Below are 17284 nucleotides of genomic sequence, written 5' to 3'. Positions count from 1 at the left end.
GCATACAGTGGATAAGTATTAATTGTAACCAAACCAGATGATTTCCCACCTATTATCATTTCCACTAAATATTTACTTCGGTTGATACCCAGTTGCTACCGAATTGTCATCTGCCTTATCTTAGCAGTGACAACCATATCTCGCTGACATGGACCTCCATACATTAGCGGGAAAAATACGAAGTACTCCTACTAATAAGCATGTCTCTTTATTGGAGTGTTCACCACCACATCAAAAGGAAAATTTTGATTGACCGACCAGGCCTTCGTCCAAGCCTGTGCGTGATGTGATGCCCCCTCATTTGAGTGCTTGAGGTGGAAGTCTGTTTCTTTGTTTGTACATTAACCTTTTGGAATCAGTTCCACTAGATATTAAAAACTAGATGATATCCAATGGCACCCTCAATATTTACCCCTGCAGATCTTTGCTGGCATGAAACTTTCTTGGATATTCTGACCTCTTCACGCGGCCGTTTTCCCATTTTGTAGAGTAGCGCACAATGAGGTGTCATCATTTATAATAGTTGCAACACGGTTCTTTCGGAAAAGGGGGTAGGGATACATTGCGGTAGAGCATCTGTAAAGAGTGAGAGATTAGAAAATTGCATTTATTGCAGCATTTTATGTCCCAAAAAAAGATTTTGGAAGACGGGGGTGGGGGGGGAGATGTTTCTCATCAGTTAAGCAATTTTCAGTTGGGCTTAATTCTTGTTGAGATATACCATTGTCGAGGTGTTGTAGGAGGACCAATGTTGTCTTGGTTGACTAAATTATGCGGGAAGTAAGGCAAATTATGTGACCCAATGCAGCACATTGTGATGTTAGCACTTTATTATAATGTAATTTTTACATATATGTGGGTTATGGTTTCACCTCCCTAAGTACCAATTAAAACCCAAATGTAACAATAAGCAACCAAAGTTTAGCACCTTTGCGAAGGGCCTCCACTGCTCCACAGCGCGTCGCTACATTTTAGTAACTTTTGATCATCCGAGCTTCAATTATTTTTGCTAAAATCAGAAATGTTTTTCCGCAAATGAAGTATTATATGGCAAATACGGTGAATCTATTATGCGGGAAAAGCGGTAGGCATAGAATCTCATACTACCAGTGGCCCTGGCTATTGTCCAGTAAGTCTGATCACAAAGGATATAGATACAATACCCATATATTCCGACTACAAAAAAGGAGCCTGCCTTTAAAAACAATGTGTATACTTCTGTCCCCACCACATCCACTTGCACCAACTATCCACATTTTCTCCGTTTCAAAATAGTTTGTCACGACGGCTGCCCCATTTTCCAATAATTATTGTAATCACCCAGACAATAAGGGTATAGATTTAACTGGCTTAAAAACTGTAGATATGAGCTGAAATGTTGTGTAGCTTGAGGTCTGAAGTCCGGTGTTTCTGCACCTCTTCAGTCTGCTAGATAATGTTAATATTCTAAAATGTAAGTATTCTAAAACTCCATCTTGTTCTCTAGTGTTTGCTTTCCCTTTGACATTAGCACCTACTCAGGACTTTTTTTTCCTCTTACAGCCTTGTGACACGTGACGTTTTTTTTGTAGTCATGCGATAGACATAAAAAGTGCACAAGTAATTAAAAGAAAACTAAGCCGTCTACAAGTGCGTTTCATATATTAACAAAAAAAATAAGATAGAAATGACTCTCCACAAAAATATGTGAATGGAAACCTGAAATGAAAGCAGATTGCTATTGAAGTGGACTACTTTCTAAGCAGATGTGTGCAAGACCAAAATGTTGTTGTTCATAGGGAGGAGAGCCAATTGCTGAAGTGCATTGACCAGTTGCCCCACGATGTAAGCTACGGTGGATGGAAGCTAATGTAAATGACATGCAAACAGACTATTTGCCGAAGAGGGCAGACCAGAAGCCTATTTTTGTATGTATATGTGTATATATATATATATATATATATATATATATGTGTGTGTGTAATGCACATGTGTTTTTATTATCATTCTTTTTGAGAACTTCAGTGTGGGAAGACGGCTAAAGCTGCCTCTGAGCCAGATCCAAAAAACATGTAGAAAGTTCAATACACTTTTTTGTGCTCGTGCCACCGGAGCATAAAGCAGGGAAGCCATTTGCTACCTTTTGCTTTTATGACTTATCTAGCTCTTATCTCTCATGCTTGAGCTTTTGAAGCATTTCCTTTTAGGTCTATGTTAAAGTGGCAGTAGTTTTTACGGTCTGTGAAAAGGTGGCAGGAGCTGTGCACCCTTCATTTTTACAGCTGTATGTATGAGGTCAGATGGAATGCTACTTCCCATTGTGATTTTAATAGTAGGCCTGAAATTGCCAAATTAAAATTTGTTTTTTTTATTTAGTCATCCATTGTTTTCAGTGAGAAAGACGGACTGATAATATTGTTTTTCTTTTATGGCATCACACTCTGTGTAAGGTCTTTCCTTTCTTTATCTTTTTGGCTCACTATCTCTCAAGACCTTGTCTGAGCACATAGCATCTGAATGCTCTTGTGCCTCTTTACCTTGCAGCTCTGAAGGTTTCAGCTGATTCTAAACTGTTTATATATTTTCCTTTGTTTTTAATGGTGTTGGAGCTTGATGCTTCACGGCGAGAAATGGGTGTGGTGTTGTATATTGGGTGTTGTTGTCACGTAAGAGGATTTAGGAGTTTGGTTAATGTAAATAATGGCTTTGTTAAAAGGTGTGTTAAGGGAACATTGTGTGATCACGTGATTTTACTGAAGCTATCTGTGCCAGTATAGTGAATGCTTTTCTCTTATGCAAACAGAGCCAGCCTCTATCCTCTCTCTCTATTCCCACGGTACTCCCTATTTTCTGATTCGTTTATATTTTCAGATTTATGACTTCTAGCAACAACACTATTTTCGTATGGTCTGCAGATAATTTCTGTTTGTGAGAAGTTGGCCTGGTATATACTGCCCACTAGTTGTAGTGGGCACCTTGTATCAGTCCAAACAACCCTTCCTGTTGATTCGGTTAAAGACAACCTTTATTGAAAGCTATCCTAGTGGTAGCTATGGAGAGCAGCCTTCAGGCTAAGTCTCGAAGGAATGTAAAGCAGCTTGTTTTACCAGAATATAACCTCCTGAATGACCAAATGAAGGGAGAACCACACAAGGAATATATAAAATATGTGTTTATTACTAAACACTCTAATAACCTCTTTATGAGCTTAGAGAACAAAGCACACAATATTAAATCACTAGAATGACAGTAAATAGCACAATACATAGCGGGCTCCATGGGGAGACCGAACCATATACTAAAAGTGTTATAACAACCACGACTTGACTAGACACAGTGCGTAGAGCACGTAGAATCGCTGGGACCCCAAGGAACCACCCAAAGTAGTGACACAGGGGACCCACTGAGGACGGGTGTAGTGTGAGAACAGACGCAAGCTCCGTACAACTCAGTCGCGGTTGGAATTTTAATGATTAAGGACACTTCTGAGAGGCCTTTAAGCAACACTTTCAAACATAGAAGGTTCTAAGACCAGCACCCTTGTGAGTACCGGAGTACCAGTGTTACCTAGCCCAGGGAAGCCAGGTGCTTGGGTAAATGTAAATGTAAATGTAAATGTAAATGTACAGGAATTTATATAGCGCAAATCACCAAGCGGTTTCTAAGCGCTTGCTTAGGGAACCCGTCCTGGTATTCCCCTGTGAGATAACCCGGCAGGGTATCCGCAAGGTGAAAGCCAGGCATCCCGCCGCGAGGGGCCGTTGTGGAGATTAAGCAAGCTATTGCCCAGAGTCGCAGAGTGTGAACCCGTGAATCGAGTAGGCACCGGAGCGAGAATTGTCGAGTCCATGGACATTTTAGGACTCAAGACCCCCCCGAGCCGGGAATTGAACCCTGGTCCTGGGCTGACCTCTGCTTCCAGGTCTGCCTCCTCTAACCAGTGAGCCACACTTCTCCACGGTGTCAACTGATGTTGGGAATCTTGGTCATTTTCAATGTCGTGATGCTGAAAAGTGCTGCTGATGGGAAAATGAAGTGGCCAGTGTGATCCAAGCCTGGATTGGGGATGAGAAGAACCTAAAAGCAGAGGGGACTGAGTCTGGGTCTCTTCAAGGTGACCAGGGACTCTGCAGACGACTGCCCACCGATGTCTGGTGCTTCAGGTGAGAAGAGGTGAAGCTTGACTCTGCAGCCACAGGAACCAGGCGACTGCGTCCAAAGTCCGGAGGTGAGCTGTCCCACGAAGGATGTTGAGTGCTGGGGGGGTCAGTGTCTTGATTGAACACCAACAATCCTTGGCAACTGCAACCCACGCAGTCCGAGGAAATCGGCTTCGGTGAGGACCAGCAAGATCCTGGAGACTCTCCAAGCAATGGAGAGTCTGGGCACGTCTGGAGCAATCAGGAAAGCCCACGGAAAGTTAAAGTTACCTTCACAGGGACCCACAGGCCAATGGACCAGGCATTGCGAAGGGACCTCGAGAGGAATCGCAAAATACCAGCGCACGGAACACTCGTGGAGTGTAGGCTGGTAATCTTCAGTGGAAACTACTACAAGTAGCCCAAAGCACAGCCTCGGGGGTTGCCAAAAAGCATATGGTGCTGCAAATGTACGTGGTGCACAGGGGTTCAGGTTGCACGGTCCCCAAGAGGGATACGGACCTCAGAATAGCTGGGAGCGCAGATCAACCTCGGAGACCATGGGATCCCACCTCCTGTGTTGCAGAAATCTTCTTGTTGTTTGCCTTATGGGTATTGGTTATTGGGGTATGTATTATAAGTTATGTGATGTGTTAGGATAGCCACTCTTAACATCTGTGGATTGAATGACTCTGGGAAACGCCGAAGGATAAAAGAAGATGTTCGAATCCTGAAGGCGGATATAATCTGCCATCAGGAGACCCACATCGAAGCCAGTAGAAATAAGATTATGGAGTTGGATGGGTATCAACTGATGATGTGGTCTAAACAAGAGGTCAAGACAAAGGGGCTTGGCAAACTTTTCTTGGTCAGCTTCCGATAAATGCGGTTGATGGGTAATCACACAGTGTTCAATAGATAACAATCTGTTCACATTGTGTTCTGTTTATGGTCCAGTTTTAGACGATCCTGAGTTGTTGAATTGGCTGAGAATTGAACTGGTGGGTTGGCCTGCACCAGTTATACTGTGTGGAGACTTTAATATTAATATTGATTTGTGTAATAGCGAATCATCCTGAAACAAAATATGTAGGTCGGAAGCCGAAAGTGTTCAGGTCTCTTACTCAGCTAAAGGAGCTGCATGGGCTGGTAGATGTTTGGGCGTCAACTCGGGGGCCAAGATCCAGGCTTTAGATATTATTCAACACAACCCCAATCTCATTCAAGATTGGACTATTTCTTTATCTCTCAAAGTCTGGCGCGGGGGAGTAAAATTGTCAAGTTCCCTAGGGTAATATCCGACCATAACCCTCTAGTATTGGAAGTGAATATTAAACATCCAAAATGTGTCTCTGGCTGGACCTTTAACAGGGCATTACTGAACGATAACTTGTATTTAGAACACATGGCTATGTGGATTACTAGATTTTTAAATGAGAATCTCGGCAGTACTAATATTCAGAATGGCTGGGACACTTTAAAAGCAGGTATTAGGGGGGAGACCACGCAGTTTTGGTAGGAGGCACAGAGGAAGGAGAGAAACAAATTAAGAGACCTGTATGAGGCACTAACTAAAGCGGAACTAAGTTTGGTAAAGCAATAGCCGAAGGAGGGGATATATAAATGGCACAGACTGGGATCATAATAGCTAGATCTGCTATAACCAAAGTTTCTTTTGCGAAGGCTTCTGGAAGATATCTTGCCTGGCGGACGAAACTTTATGAAAGCAATGAGAGGGTAGGGCATTTACTAGCAGTGTGAGTGAGGGGGAAAAAGAAGTACAAACACGGATTTTGGGAATCAGTGACCCTGATATTGGTTTAGTGTCTGACCCTAGTGCAATTTTGGCCACTTTTCAGACATTTTTATCAGAAGTTATACTCCGAAGACGTTAGAGATGTATCCCGGGTACAGGGTAAAATTACTAGTTATCTTGAAGTGGTTAAGTCGGATTATCTCTCACCTGAGGAATGTAGAATGTTGGATGTACTGATAAACTTAGAAGAAATTGCTAATGCCGTAGAGTTGTTACCATCTGGAAAAGCTGTGAGACCGGGGAATTTTATAAAAGTTTCCGAACCCAGCTGGCATCAATCATGCTGGAAATGTTCCGGTTGATACAGGATGGGGAATCTTCCCCCAGTATCTTGGAGGTATGCAAAGATCGCTGTATTCTTAAAGAAAGGAAAGCCGGCTACAGATTTGGGGGCCTATCGGCCCATTACATTAATAAATAATGATGTCAAAATCTACTCTAAGATTCTAGCAAATAGATTATCTGCTGTAATCAAGAAAATGGTCTCTCCTCAGCATCACGGCTTTGTACCCGGTCAGGAAACTATAGACCATATACGAAGGACGATTACATTATTTGATTATACCAAGGTTACAGGAGACCCTATGGCCTTAATTTTATTCGATGCAGAAAGGGCATTCAATAGGTTTCTCCTGGCCTTTTTTATGGGCAGTCATGAAACACTATGGGATTGGGGAGGGCTTTTTAACCCCTTCGACGCTCATGACGAGCCCAGCTCGTCATGGAGTTTCCATTGATTTCAATGGAAATTACATGGAAGCACTGCAAGTAGCTTAGCATCCAAGTGGTTAAAAGCAGTTCAGAGCATGTATAAGGATCCAATAGCCAAAATAGGAACACAGTCGGAAGAGATGTATAATAAGGGGAGGTACTAGACAGGACATGGGCGCCCCTGCTCTCCCTTGTTGTTTGAAGTATATATTGATCCCTTAATAAGATTGGCCGGATTATCCTGAATCAATCTTTGATGTGAAAATTCTGGGATACGCAGATGACCTAGCTATTATTACTCCTGCACCATACCAGGCTTTAGAGGAAATAAACCGTGTGACTTCACAATTCGGTAGTGTTTCCGGCTATCATCTGAATGATAGCAAGACGCAAATAGTTATTAATAATAAGGTCACACTAACAGATGTGCACGTGTTGCCTAAAGCTAGGTATCTAGGTCTGGAGATAAGTGCTAATCCGGAAGCTATTGTTGAGCTGAATCTTCAATCATTGTTATGTAATATTAAAGCAGACACCCGTAGAATTAATAATCTTTGCTTGACATCGATCATAAGATGTAATGTTATTAAAACGATTTTTCTCCCCATAATTTTATATTTTTTTAGAGCCATTCCCCTGGAATTTAATAAGATGTGGTTCCAGAAGTTTGATCAGGCAGTGTCGTGGTTCTTATGGGCGGGGCAGCGCCCAAGACGGGCACTATGGTATATGATGTTACCAAGGGATCGGGGAGGCTGGTCTCTCCCCAACTTTCAAATATACTACTGGCCGATCACGTTGAAGTATATGGGGTAATTGATAAACCGAGGTAACCCAGGTGGTCACGAAACATCAATATATCAATTAATCTGCGGAGAAGAAGCAAGGGGTCTCTTAATGCATCAAATTGATTTCGCATTTTATAAGAGGGTCAAATTTAAGGTTTTTTAGGCTCCTAAAAAGTTTGGATTGCAGTTAGGAAAAGATGTGAGAGAGGACGGCTTCATTTGTACTCTCCTTTAGTTAATAATCCCTTGCTTCCTGAGATTTTCTGTGATGTTTATTTTAGAAGATGGTCAGAGAGGGGGGTTAATTACATAGGAGATCTTGTATCTGGTACTAAACTGCTATCCTTTGATGTCATTAAAGATAGATTTGGCATCGAGAATAAAGACTTCTTTAAGTATTTACAAATACAGGATTTTTTGGCCCAAATTTTTTTTTATCCGAATTGGATCCCGTTATTAGATTTGATTAAGAATAACCACCCTTCGACATCTGCAGCATATAAATTAATCGATGAAGGAATGGGAGATGATCTTGCCAGGCACTTTGATAGAGGGCAAACAAACTTACAAGCGGGACGGGGGGGGGAGTGTGAGGACTCCCTGCTGCTTAGTCAAACAGCATCTATCTCTCCCAATGTGCAGCTGCAATGTTTTAAGACCTGGTGTAATCTCTATATCACGCCTGCACGGATCCTCCACTGGGGGGGCACTTCGGGGACACATTGTGCACGGTGTGGATTGGTGGGGGCAGACAGCACTCATATGTTTGCCACTTGTCCTAGTCTCTCGGAAGTACTGCTTAACATTGAGCGACAATTACAATCTATTATGGGCTATTTAGTATCTTTGAGCCCTCATGTTATAATGTTGGGGATTTCTAATGAAGTCATGGCAGAAGGCGATGTGAAATTTGTGTTTATTGCAATGGCTATATTCCGCTTGTCGTGGCTACGGCATGGCTCGATCCAGACCCTCCATCAGAATTTGTTTGGTTTAGTAAACTGTTATCTACATATAAATGGGAGATTTCTGTTTATAGAAGAAGAGGGAGGCGGGCAAGGGAAAAAGGCTAAAGATTGTGGCTGTTGCTAACTAATTGGCTAAGCAAAGATTAGCATACAACCCGAGTGTATCATGGTTTGGTTTTTTTGTGTCTAAATTTAATGTATAGATTTGTTCTTAGAAGGTGGATCCACTGGGGTGGGGGGATATAGTATTAAAAAGGGACATCAGACACAGTCATTCTTATTCTGTTTCTGTTATGTTATTTATACTTTTTTTTGTGTTTTGATGTCTCAATAAAAATATGTTTAAAAAAAAAAGGAAGTGATTGAACAACTTTTTGTAGTGCCAAGAAACTCCTTTTACCTGCACTATGATGCCACAACACGAAAAGGTAACAAACCATAAAAGGAATCGTTTCAGTGCTGCCCAAGATCAGTTTTACAACATTGCTCCAAATCAATTAAATTTCTTGAACATTTGAGCATCTGCATAAGTAAATAAACATGATTCAGTGAAATATGTTTACGGTTAACTTACTAATCTGGGTACAAAGTCCCTAAGAAACAGTGTGGTACATCGTCGGAATGGGCAGGCTAGTGTATTAGTGTTTCAAGTTTAAAAGGCTCGATAGAACTGAGCGTAAGATAGTGCCATCTGACTTTGCAAAAAAAAAATGTTTAATGCTGAAAATGTCTGCTCTTTTAAATTGTTCAGGCATTCGGACGACATGCGGACGTGGGGACTTCATCTACCAGCATTCATATCAAGTGCTGCGAAGGAGGTGGAAAGAGCGGTGCCTCCTACTGGATTAACCAGGCTCCAATGGGAGTACAATTAGCAGCATACTCCACACGCAATACCGTCGCAGAACAAACCACAAAGCTGGCAATGAATAAGGCAAGCGCTGTAATGCGTCTGCTAGGTGTATTTAATGAACTGTGTCTTCCTGATGGTGGCAATAAAACTTACCTGGATTGGTCCCAATGCATGTGTTGGACCCGTTCTTTAAGGAATATATATATATATATATATATATATATATATATATATATATATATATATATATATATCTATTTATAAATCACAAGTTAGGATCTCTAGGTAGTCCCTGGGTTTAGGTGGCGAATTGCTCTTGTTTCTGGAGGGTGTTTTCAACAGCACTGTTTTTTTCTAGTATGTTTTTAGGTCTCGCCTGTCGATGCGCATGCGCATCGAGCAAGCGAGACTATGGGGGCTTATCCACTCTTTATCCACTGCAAGGAATCGTGGCGATTCCTTGCAGTGCCCGTGACTTTTAAGCTCAATGCGCATGCGCATTGAGCTTAAAAGCGCGTGCACGTCCGTCTTGTTTTACCCGCTCCGCCCCCTCCCCTTCCCGCTATGTACCATTTCTCCTCCCCCTCCCCTCTCCTCCGTCCGTCTTGTTTGTTTAATTTAACCCGCTCCGCCCCCTCCCCTTCCCGCCGTGTCGCATTTCTCCTCCCCCCTCCCCTCTCTTCCCTCCGTCTCGTTTGTTTAATTTAACCCGCTCCGCCCCCTCCCATTCCCGCCGTGTCGCATTTCTCCTCCCCCTCCCCTCTCTTCCCTCCGTCGCGTTTGTTTAATTTAACCCGCTCCGCCCCCTCCCCTTCCCGCCGTGTCGCATTTCTCCTCCCCCCCTCCCCTCTCTTCCCTCCGTCTCGTTTGTTTATTTTACCCGCTCCGCCCCCTCCCGAGTTAGCCCACTGCTCTCTTCCCAGCTCTGAAGATCATCCTCGGCAAAAGAGCCGCCGACCCGCAGCCAGCATCAATGCGGTACAGACCTAGGACTATGCTGGTAAGTACTGGCCTCCGGTGCAAATGCTTGTTAAATTTCTAATAAATAGCATCCGAAATATGTGTTTTTGTGAAAAATTGCAGCTTCTAGACCACGAGAGGATGAATTGTTTGTTTAGCAAGCGCTTTCACTTTTGAATTACAGAGCTGGGAGTGGCAGAGCTGACTGCTGAGCATAAGAAGTGAGATCTCGCCTTCTTTTCATTAACACAGGATTCACGTCAGAAACACCCCCTCGCCTCCACTCCCATCCCTTGCCTCACGTCTCCCAGCACTGCAAGTACGGCTAGGGCTCGGTCCCCTTCCTGTTGTGCTCATCCTGATGCTTAGCTCCACTGCCTGCACACACCCTCCACCATGTTGCTTTTACTTTAACCCACACGCTGACCCTCGTGTTGTTTCTATATCCCCCCCTCCCCCCCCCGAACAATGCTGTAAATAATAAAAGGAAACCGTGATCTAAATTAACCTTTTGGCTGCAAGGCATTGCGTTATTTAATCCTTTATTTCATTACAGCTAAATTGTCATGTTCATAAAACCGGAACCTCGACCCCATAACGAGCCAAGCTTCCATCATGTGGGTTCTGCCTCCCTCTAAACGCGATGTGGTATTTCAGCCCGATCTGCAGTCTTTGGAACTCGGGAACCCGGTTCCAATCTCAGTTTTGGCTCAAACTCTTGAGATTCTGGGCAAATCCCCTAATTTCCTGATGCCTTGAACAATGCATGTGGCCTAGTGTAATGTAACTCTCGCTTACGCAAAGTGCTCTGATCCCTTCTGATCGAATTCACGCTATATTCTACAAACTGCAGAAGACTGCACTAAGGGGTAAAAAAACAAAAACAAAGCCTCAACATAAGAAAACACGAATAAACACTCGTTGACTGGCCGATTTGTACACAGTGGACCCAGGAAATCGGGACAAATCACAGCTTCCCTACTTAAATTTATAATTTTCAACAGATATTTTGTGTCAGAAACTCCTCCTTTTCCTGCATTAGGTGGAGCCACGCACGTCCAGTGAGAGCCTTCCTGTTGCGCCCTCCCTGCCAATCCTTTCCTTGTCGCAGCCCCCCATGTCCCCCCGTCTCAGCAGCTTGAGCTACGGCAGCAACTTTAAATACTTGCCACACAAGTAGGAAGAGCAGGCCGCATTCCTCCCCCTCACCCCCTCACCCTCACTCACTCACCCTCACCCCCTCACTCACCCTCACTCTCACTCATCCTCACTCAACCACCCTCAACCTCACTCACCCTCAACCCCTCACACTCACTCACCCTCAACCCCTCACCCTCACTCACTCACCCTCAACCCCTCACCCTCAAACCCTCACTCACCCACCCTCAACCCCTCACCCTCACTCACCCTCAACCCCTCACCCTCACTCACTCACCCTCACTCCCCCTCAACCCCTCCCCCTCGACCCCTCCCCCTCAACCCCTCACCCTCACTCACCCTCCCTCACCCTCAACCCCTCACCCTCAAACCCTCACTCACCCTCAACCCCTCACCCTCACTCACTCACCCTCAACCCCTCAACCTCAACCCCTCACTCACCCTCACTCTCACTCACCCTCACTCAGCCTCAACTACTCCCCCTCACCCTCACTCACCCAAAACCCCTCACTCACCCTCACCCTCACTCACCCTCAACACCTCACTCACCCTCACCCTCACTCACCTTCACTCACCCTCAACACCTCACCCTCAACCTCAACCCCTCACCCTCACTCACCCTCACTCACCCTCACTCACCCTCACACAGTGCAATAGTTCTCAGACCATTTCAGTTAGAGCTTTTAGAAATGTTTATGGCTTTTTTTATTTGTAATACTTTAGCATTGGCTACAGGAAACAAAAATGCTAAACATTTACAAAAAAAACCCATAAACAATTCTAAAAACACTAACTCTAATGGTGCGAGACCTATTGCATTTCCAATGCTTGTTTGTTCTTGCCTACTAGCCAGTTTTTTAAGGTTGGTTGCAAAATACCTTTTGTGGGCTATACAAAAAAATGGGATCCGCTCAGTCTGCCCACTGCTTGACTTTTATTGTCACTCTCATTTGCTTGCTTCTTATTTGAGGACTGTCATCTCATTTTCCTTCCCTCCTTTTTTGTGTTGTCCATCCTCCTGGAGTATTGCCTATTTACCATCCTTTCGACTTGTATCCTTCCACTGCTTACTTTTTTAGCGTTAGTTTTACCATTATCGTTAAGTTCCCCCACCCTGCATGGGCATTTCCTTCTCTTTTTATTTGGGGGTGGGGAGCATCTGTCATTTGTTGCCTGGTGCTCCGCCACAAGAAAGTACTTCTGTTCATGTAAAATAAAATTTTGATTTGCTAGAAGTGGCATCCGGCATCTCAGATTGAAAAATAAATGCTGCATGCTTTGTTCTAAAGGCTTGTGCATGTATGGTGATATATGTCATAACTGAAAATGATGAGACCAATGGTGGCTGCCATCACGCCTTTTTTAGGTTTCGCCTATGCAGCGGTTGCGCTGTGTCTTTGAGACCTGCTGTATTCAGGATGTGGGCATTAAGCTCCGCCTATGTTCAGCCCATACATTATTTGCCAACAGATCCCTAGATGTTGAGCTGATGCTCGTACACGTATCCTCAGCTCCCGAGTCGGCTGCTCTGACTGCTGCACCACATCCTCTCGCTCTGGGGACGGCATGCTACAGAATATGAGCCTGAACCGAAATAAAGCCTGTTTTCTACTGCTCACCTTGATGGCTTTCCTCCAAAGCTTACCCCTCCCACCCCCTGATACAGCATGGCTGCACACCTTTTTTATTTAATAAGAGTACAGCTTTCACTTTTTGCCTCGTCTACTTGAAATGTTGGTAGCTCTCCCCCTTATCCATTAATGGCGTCGCAATCACTTCGCTTTCGTATCCGGATCTGAGTCATTATCCCACGGATCTATTTTTATGCAGCTTCCAATCCCCAGGAGGCTGATTATCTCACTGCCATTTAAATACCTAGACTCAACACTAAATACAAAATGTAAAAAATATATTTAGGCCAAAATACCTTATTTATATTGCAAACTGGTGACACTCCTAGGATTCTTCGAGTCCCCTTAAGGAGATTAACAATGCGGGATCTTAAAGTAATCATTAAATGCCTCATATTATACCACAAGAATTGGATGTATTTGGTACGTTTGTGTTTGCGAAGGTTTCCTGTAAACAAGAATACCTCTGGGAGAAGCCGTGCACCGTTCCCCAGCACAAGGCATGCTCTCAGGGAGGCTTTCAGTTCCATTCCAAAGTTCCCTGCTTTACCTGTTAATTTACTCTACTGCAAACAAAAAAAACCATAAATTAAATACATTATCATTAGTAATGCCAATAGCTCTAACTTTCACAAATGCGAGACCGATTGCATTGCAGATGCTTGGTATACTATTGATATACATTTTGTGTTAACCCCTTCCATGCTGCCATTGGCCGACGGCAGCACTGGGCGCAGCACTCCCTGCCCAGTGCTGCCGTCGGCCAATGGCAGACGCGGCCCCGCCCGTTCTGGCGAAGTGCCGTGCGGGCGCATGAAACGGGTTAATCTAAAGGCGGACGGTTGCCAGTTCTTTATTGTGTAGGGGATATCTATGTTGTGGGAGTATTTTGTAGTCACTGAATTGTCACGTCATCGATTTTTGTCTGCTTCATATTGTCTCATGATACTAAGTGTTGTGTAGCAGCTGCTTCTTTCTGTGCAGATTTCACATAACACTATTTGCAACTTGTGTTTGAATGTTTGGTGTTGGAATGTTCTTTTCATTGCAAACTATCTGAAGTTCGTTGTTTTTGGTACATTTGATATGCAACCGGGTTTCACTTTTCTGCAAGGCACAGGCGGCTTTATACTGCTTTCCTCAGGTTTACCTATGTCTAGTTAAGGGTCGGTGGTGGGACCATGCTGTATCCCACCCTGAAGAGAGCTGATGCAGGAGTCTAGCGTGGTCCAAAAAGTCAGAGCACGAGCCGATCATTCACAAGATGTGTACCTAAATCACACATGGAATATCCAGAAAAATGCTCATAAAAATACATCTAAAACTCAAATATTTCTCAGACATTTGTAAGTGTTTCAGGTTAATGCATTTGATTATATCAGAGCTTTGAGTTACATTTGCAGGACACATTAGCACTCTTCGGAAAATGTTTGATAGTGAGTGGACTATTTTACACCAAGAGAAGTTATTTTTTTAGCATTTCATTGCATTTTCCCAACATTTTACATAAAATTCTGTTCATATATTTACCTGTACTCTCATTCATACATACCTGCCCTAGGTGAAAAACAGTATATTTTACAGCACCAATAGCTCTAACTTTAAAAAAAATGCAAACCTATTGCATTGCAAATGCTTGGTTTTTCCTGATGCTATACAAAATTGGCTGATGCTAACCTGAAATAATTAAAAGCAGCCCCTGGCACCTGTTTTTCCTCTCCTTTGAGCTCATCAGAGAAGCATAGCTTTTTTTGTCCATTCAGAAGGGGCACCTAGTGTAGGTCAAAACCAAATTCTGACAAGCCCTTTCTAAGTCAGTTGTTCATCGGTGGTGTCATAGAATTTGTACCAACAGTATATATTTGTCTGATGGGGTGTTTTTCGCAATTTAGCAAATGGGCTGCAAGCATTAGAATTTAGCGTTAATGTTACAGGAGACCCATGTTTTGGGCTTATTTTTAAAATTCTAATTAAAGCAATGACAAGTGAAGAACATCTGTCATGCCTATATTTACCTTTAGATGCTGTCTACTCAAACTCTATGCTAAGCATTGATCTTTAGTCATGAGTATACACCTAATCAATGAGCATGTGACAACGAAAAAATACACTTGGTTTAAACGTTTTAGTTATTTTTTCCAGCCTCGTGAGGGAACGACTTAAAAAGGAAGTCTTGTCGCTGAAGGAGCAAGCACCTGATTTTCGACCAGGTCTGGCAATTTTGCAGGTAAATTTGCTTTATTACTGAAATCTCAGTTTTGGGAGATCAATTTACCCCGTTATACGTGAATATTTGTGTATCCATTTAGGTAGCCTCATATTAGCATTTGGTTAAAATTGAGCCTTATGTGATAGCTCCCTGTGTTGTAAATTAATAGCGTGTGAAATGACAGGAAGTGTGGCTTCAGGGTGCAGGGGAGCATCTCCCCTGAGTCTCGCCAAATAATTGAGACCCTATCAAATTGAAACCAGAAACCATCGGGTGGACAAACTATCCGGCATGTTTTAAGGTTACAAGTAACTACCCAAAACCTCTTCAACATTTATGTAGCTCCTGGGGAAGAGGGAATGCTCTCCCAAATTGTAGAGGAAAATCAAAATAGACAAACGAGAGGCTGCCATTTTGCCATTTCCGGCTTCATTATTCTTCTTCCCCCACAACTACCTCCCATGTAAAAACATGTCTGAGAAACCAAGGGAAGGGTCCCAGTTAGTGCTCCTTTTTCTATATGGGCACTGGGACTTTAAGCCCAACATCTGCCAGGGTAGGTGACTTTACCAGGAAATCCTTCTAGGATCTACATTGCCATTATCCTGATCATCTGTGGCATCCCAGGATGCGGCCATGGTCATAACTCTTTTACCTACAGCTCTGTGTCACTCAGTGTCTAACCCCTTCCCCTGGCTCTGTGGGCCCTAGTCAGAATCCCTCCTACTTCTGCTCTGCGTGCGAAACCCCCTGGGGTAGCTGTGCACACTATAAGTTTCTTAATAATAATCAAAGAAGGCATTTTTTGAGATGTTGTATTATTACCTTTTATTGATTGAGAGGAGTGTTAATGTTGTATGTTCAATGTGATGTTTTATGAATGATCATGTTAGTGATCGAAATAAATGATTACAAGAAGGCATTTTTGCGCCTACACCGCACATGCAGTTCAGCGCGAGATCTGCCTTTACATAGGAATAAGTAGGAATTGGCAAAACATTTCCTGGTATACCCTCTGAACACTGGCAACTGTTGCCGGTTTTCAGTAGTACACTTGGCAAAGCTTGTGAATTTTGAAATTCATATATTTGCACTCACACAAGGGTGTAAAACTGCCGGTGCAGATTAAAAAAAAAATTGTGACTTCGATTGGTTAATTCTGCTGCCATGTCCCATAGTTACACAGATAGGGTACCCTTGTCAACATGAAAGCATGCTAATCAAAGAGGGCCATTAATAAGAAAGAGTGCAATTTTAGGCAGTCCTGTACTTTGCACAAAGAAAGCAAACAGAAAATGGCAAAATCAAACAATTAAAAAAAAGAAAAACGGTTCTTGGAATGTTTGTAGCACAGAGCTTGGACGGAGTGCCGGACTGTGGCTTGAAATGCTTACTATTTTTGGATGCCTCCAATATTACAGAAAAGAGGTTGTGGGAGCAGTTTCGGTATGTCTACTCCGCTTCTAGAGACCGAATTCGAAATCCAGGGGAGTGTAACCAGAAAAGGCAAATTAGAATTGGAAGTCTGGCAAAAAAGTTTCTAGGAGACCCTACCCACTCGTGGATTACAGTGGCATATTTCATCACCACTGATGTATCCTGGTGGCATGTTTCATCATCGGGGTCACTAACACGAATGCCTATGTTCCGGGTAGGTCAAACCTCCACCAGGAATGGGACATTTTTGAATTGTATTAGGTGAGATCTTCAAATAAAGTTTAAATTCTCTGACTTCTAATAGCCTATTTTATTACACTGCAGGGGTTGGGATAAGGTTATAAACAATAGGGGGTGTAAATGGGGACGAAATAAGGATCTCTCACATCCCACAAAAATCACGGTGTACATATTTCAAGCGTATCTGGCTCAGGAGGGTCGTGTCTTTCGTCCGGACCTAGAAGAACAGATTTCTGGTCTAGAAATCAGAACCATTCCCTGTAATCGTACGTGTTATATAGCAACCATTGTCACTTACAGTTCCCCGGGGGTGTTTTTTTGTTTTGTTTTTTTGCGAACGGTCAGAGAAAGAAAACCTAAAAGCAATAAGAACACACATCTCACTTTTGTGCTGG

At 43.2% G+C, this 17284-nt stretch overlaps 1 protein-coding gene across 1 annotated transcript in view; it reads left to right on the top strand.

Annotated features, from left to right (window-relative positions):
* Window positions 1-17284, top strand: part of MTHFD1 (methylenetetrahydrofolate dehydrogenase, cyclohydrolase and formyltetrahydrofolate synthetase 1) — a 349963-nt gene that overhangs the window by 5906 nt on the left and 326773 nt on the right. The window contains exon 2 of the mRNA XM_078660313.1: window positions 15146-15230. Coding sequence (XP_078516439.1) covers window positions 15146-15230 — 85 coding nt within the window. The remainder of the gene's footprint in view (window positions 1-15145; window positions 15231-17284) is intronic.

The sequence above is a fragment of the Lissotriton helveticus genome, chromosome 9 (genome assembly GCF_964261635.1).
Source record: "Lissotriton helveticus chromosome 9, aLisHel1.1, whole genome shotgun sequence".
In the NCBI taxonomy this organism is placed as follows: domain Eukaryota; kingdom Metazoa; phylum Chordata; class Amphibia; order Caudata; family Salamandridae; genus Lissotriton; species Lissotriton helveticus.
The sequence above is the reverse complement of the archived record's forward strand: the minus strand, read 5'-3'. Positions and strand labels throughout refer to the sequence as shown.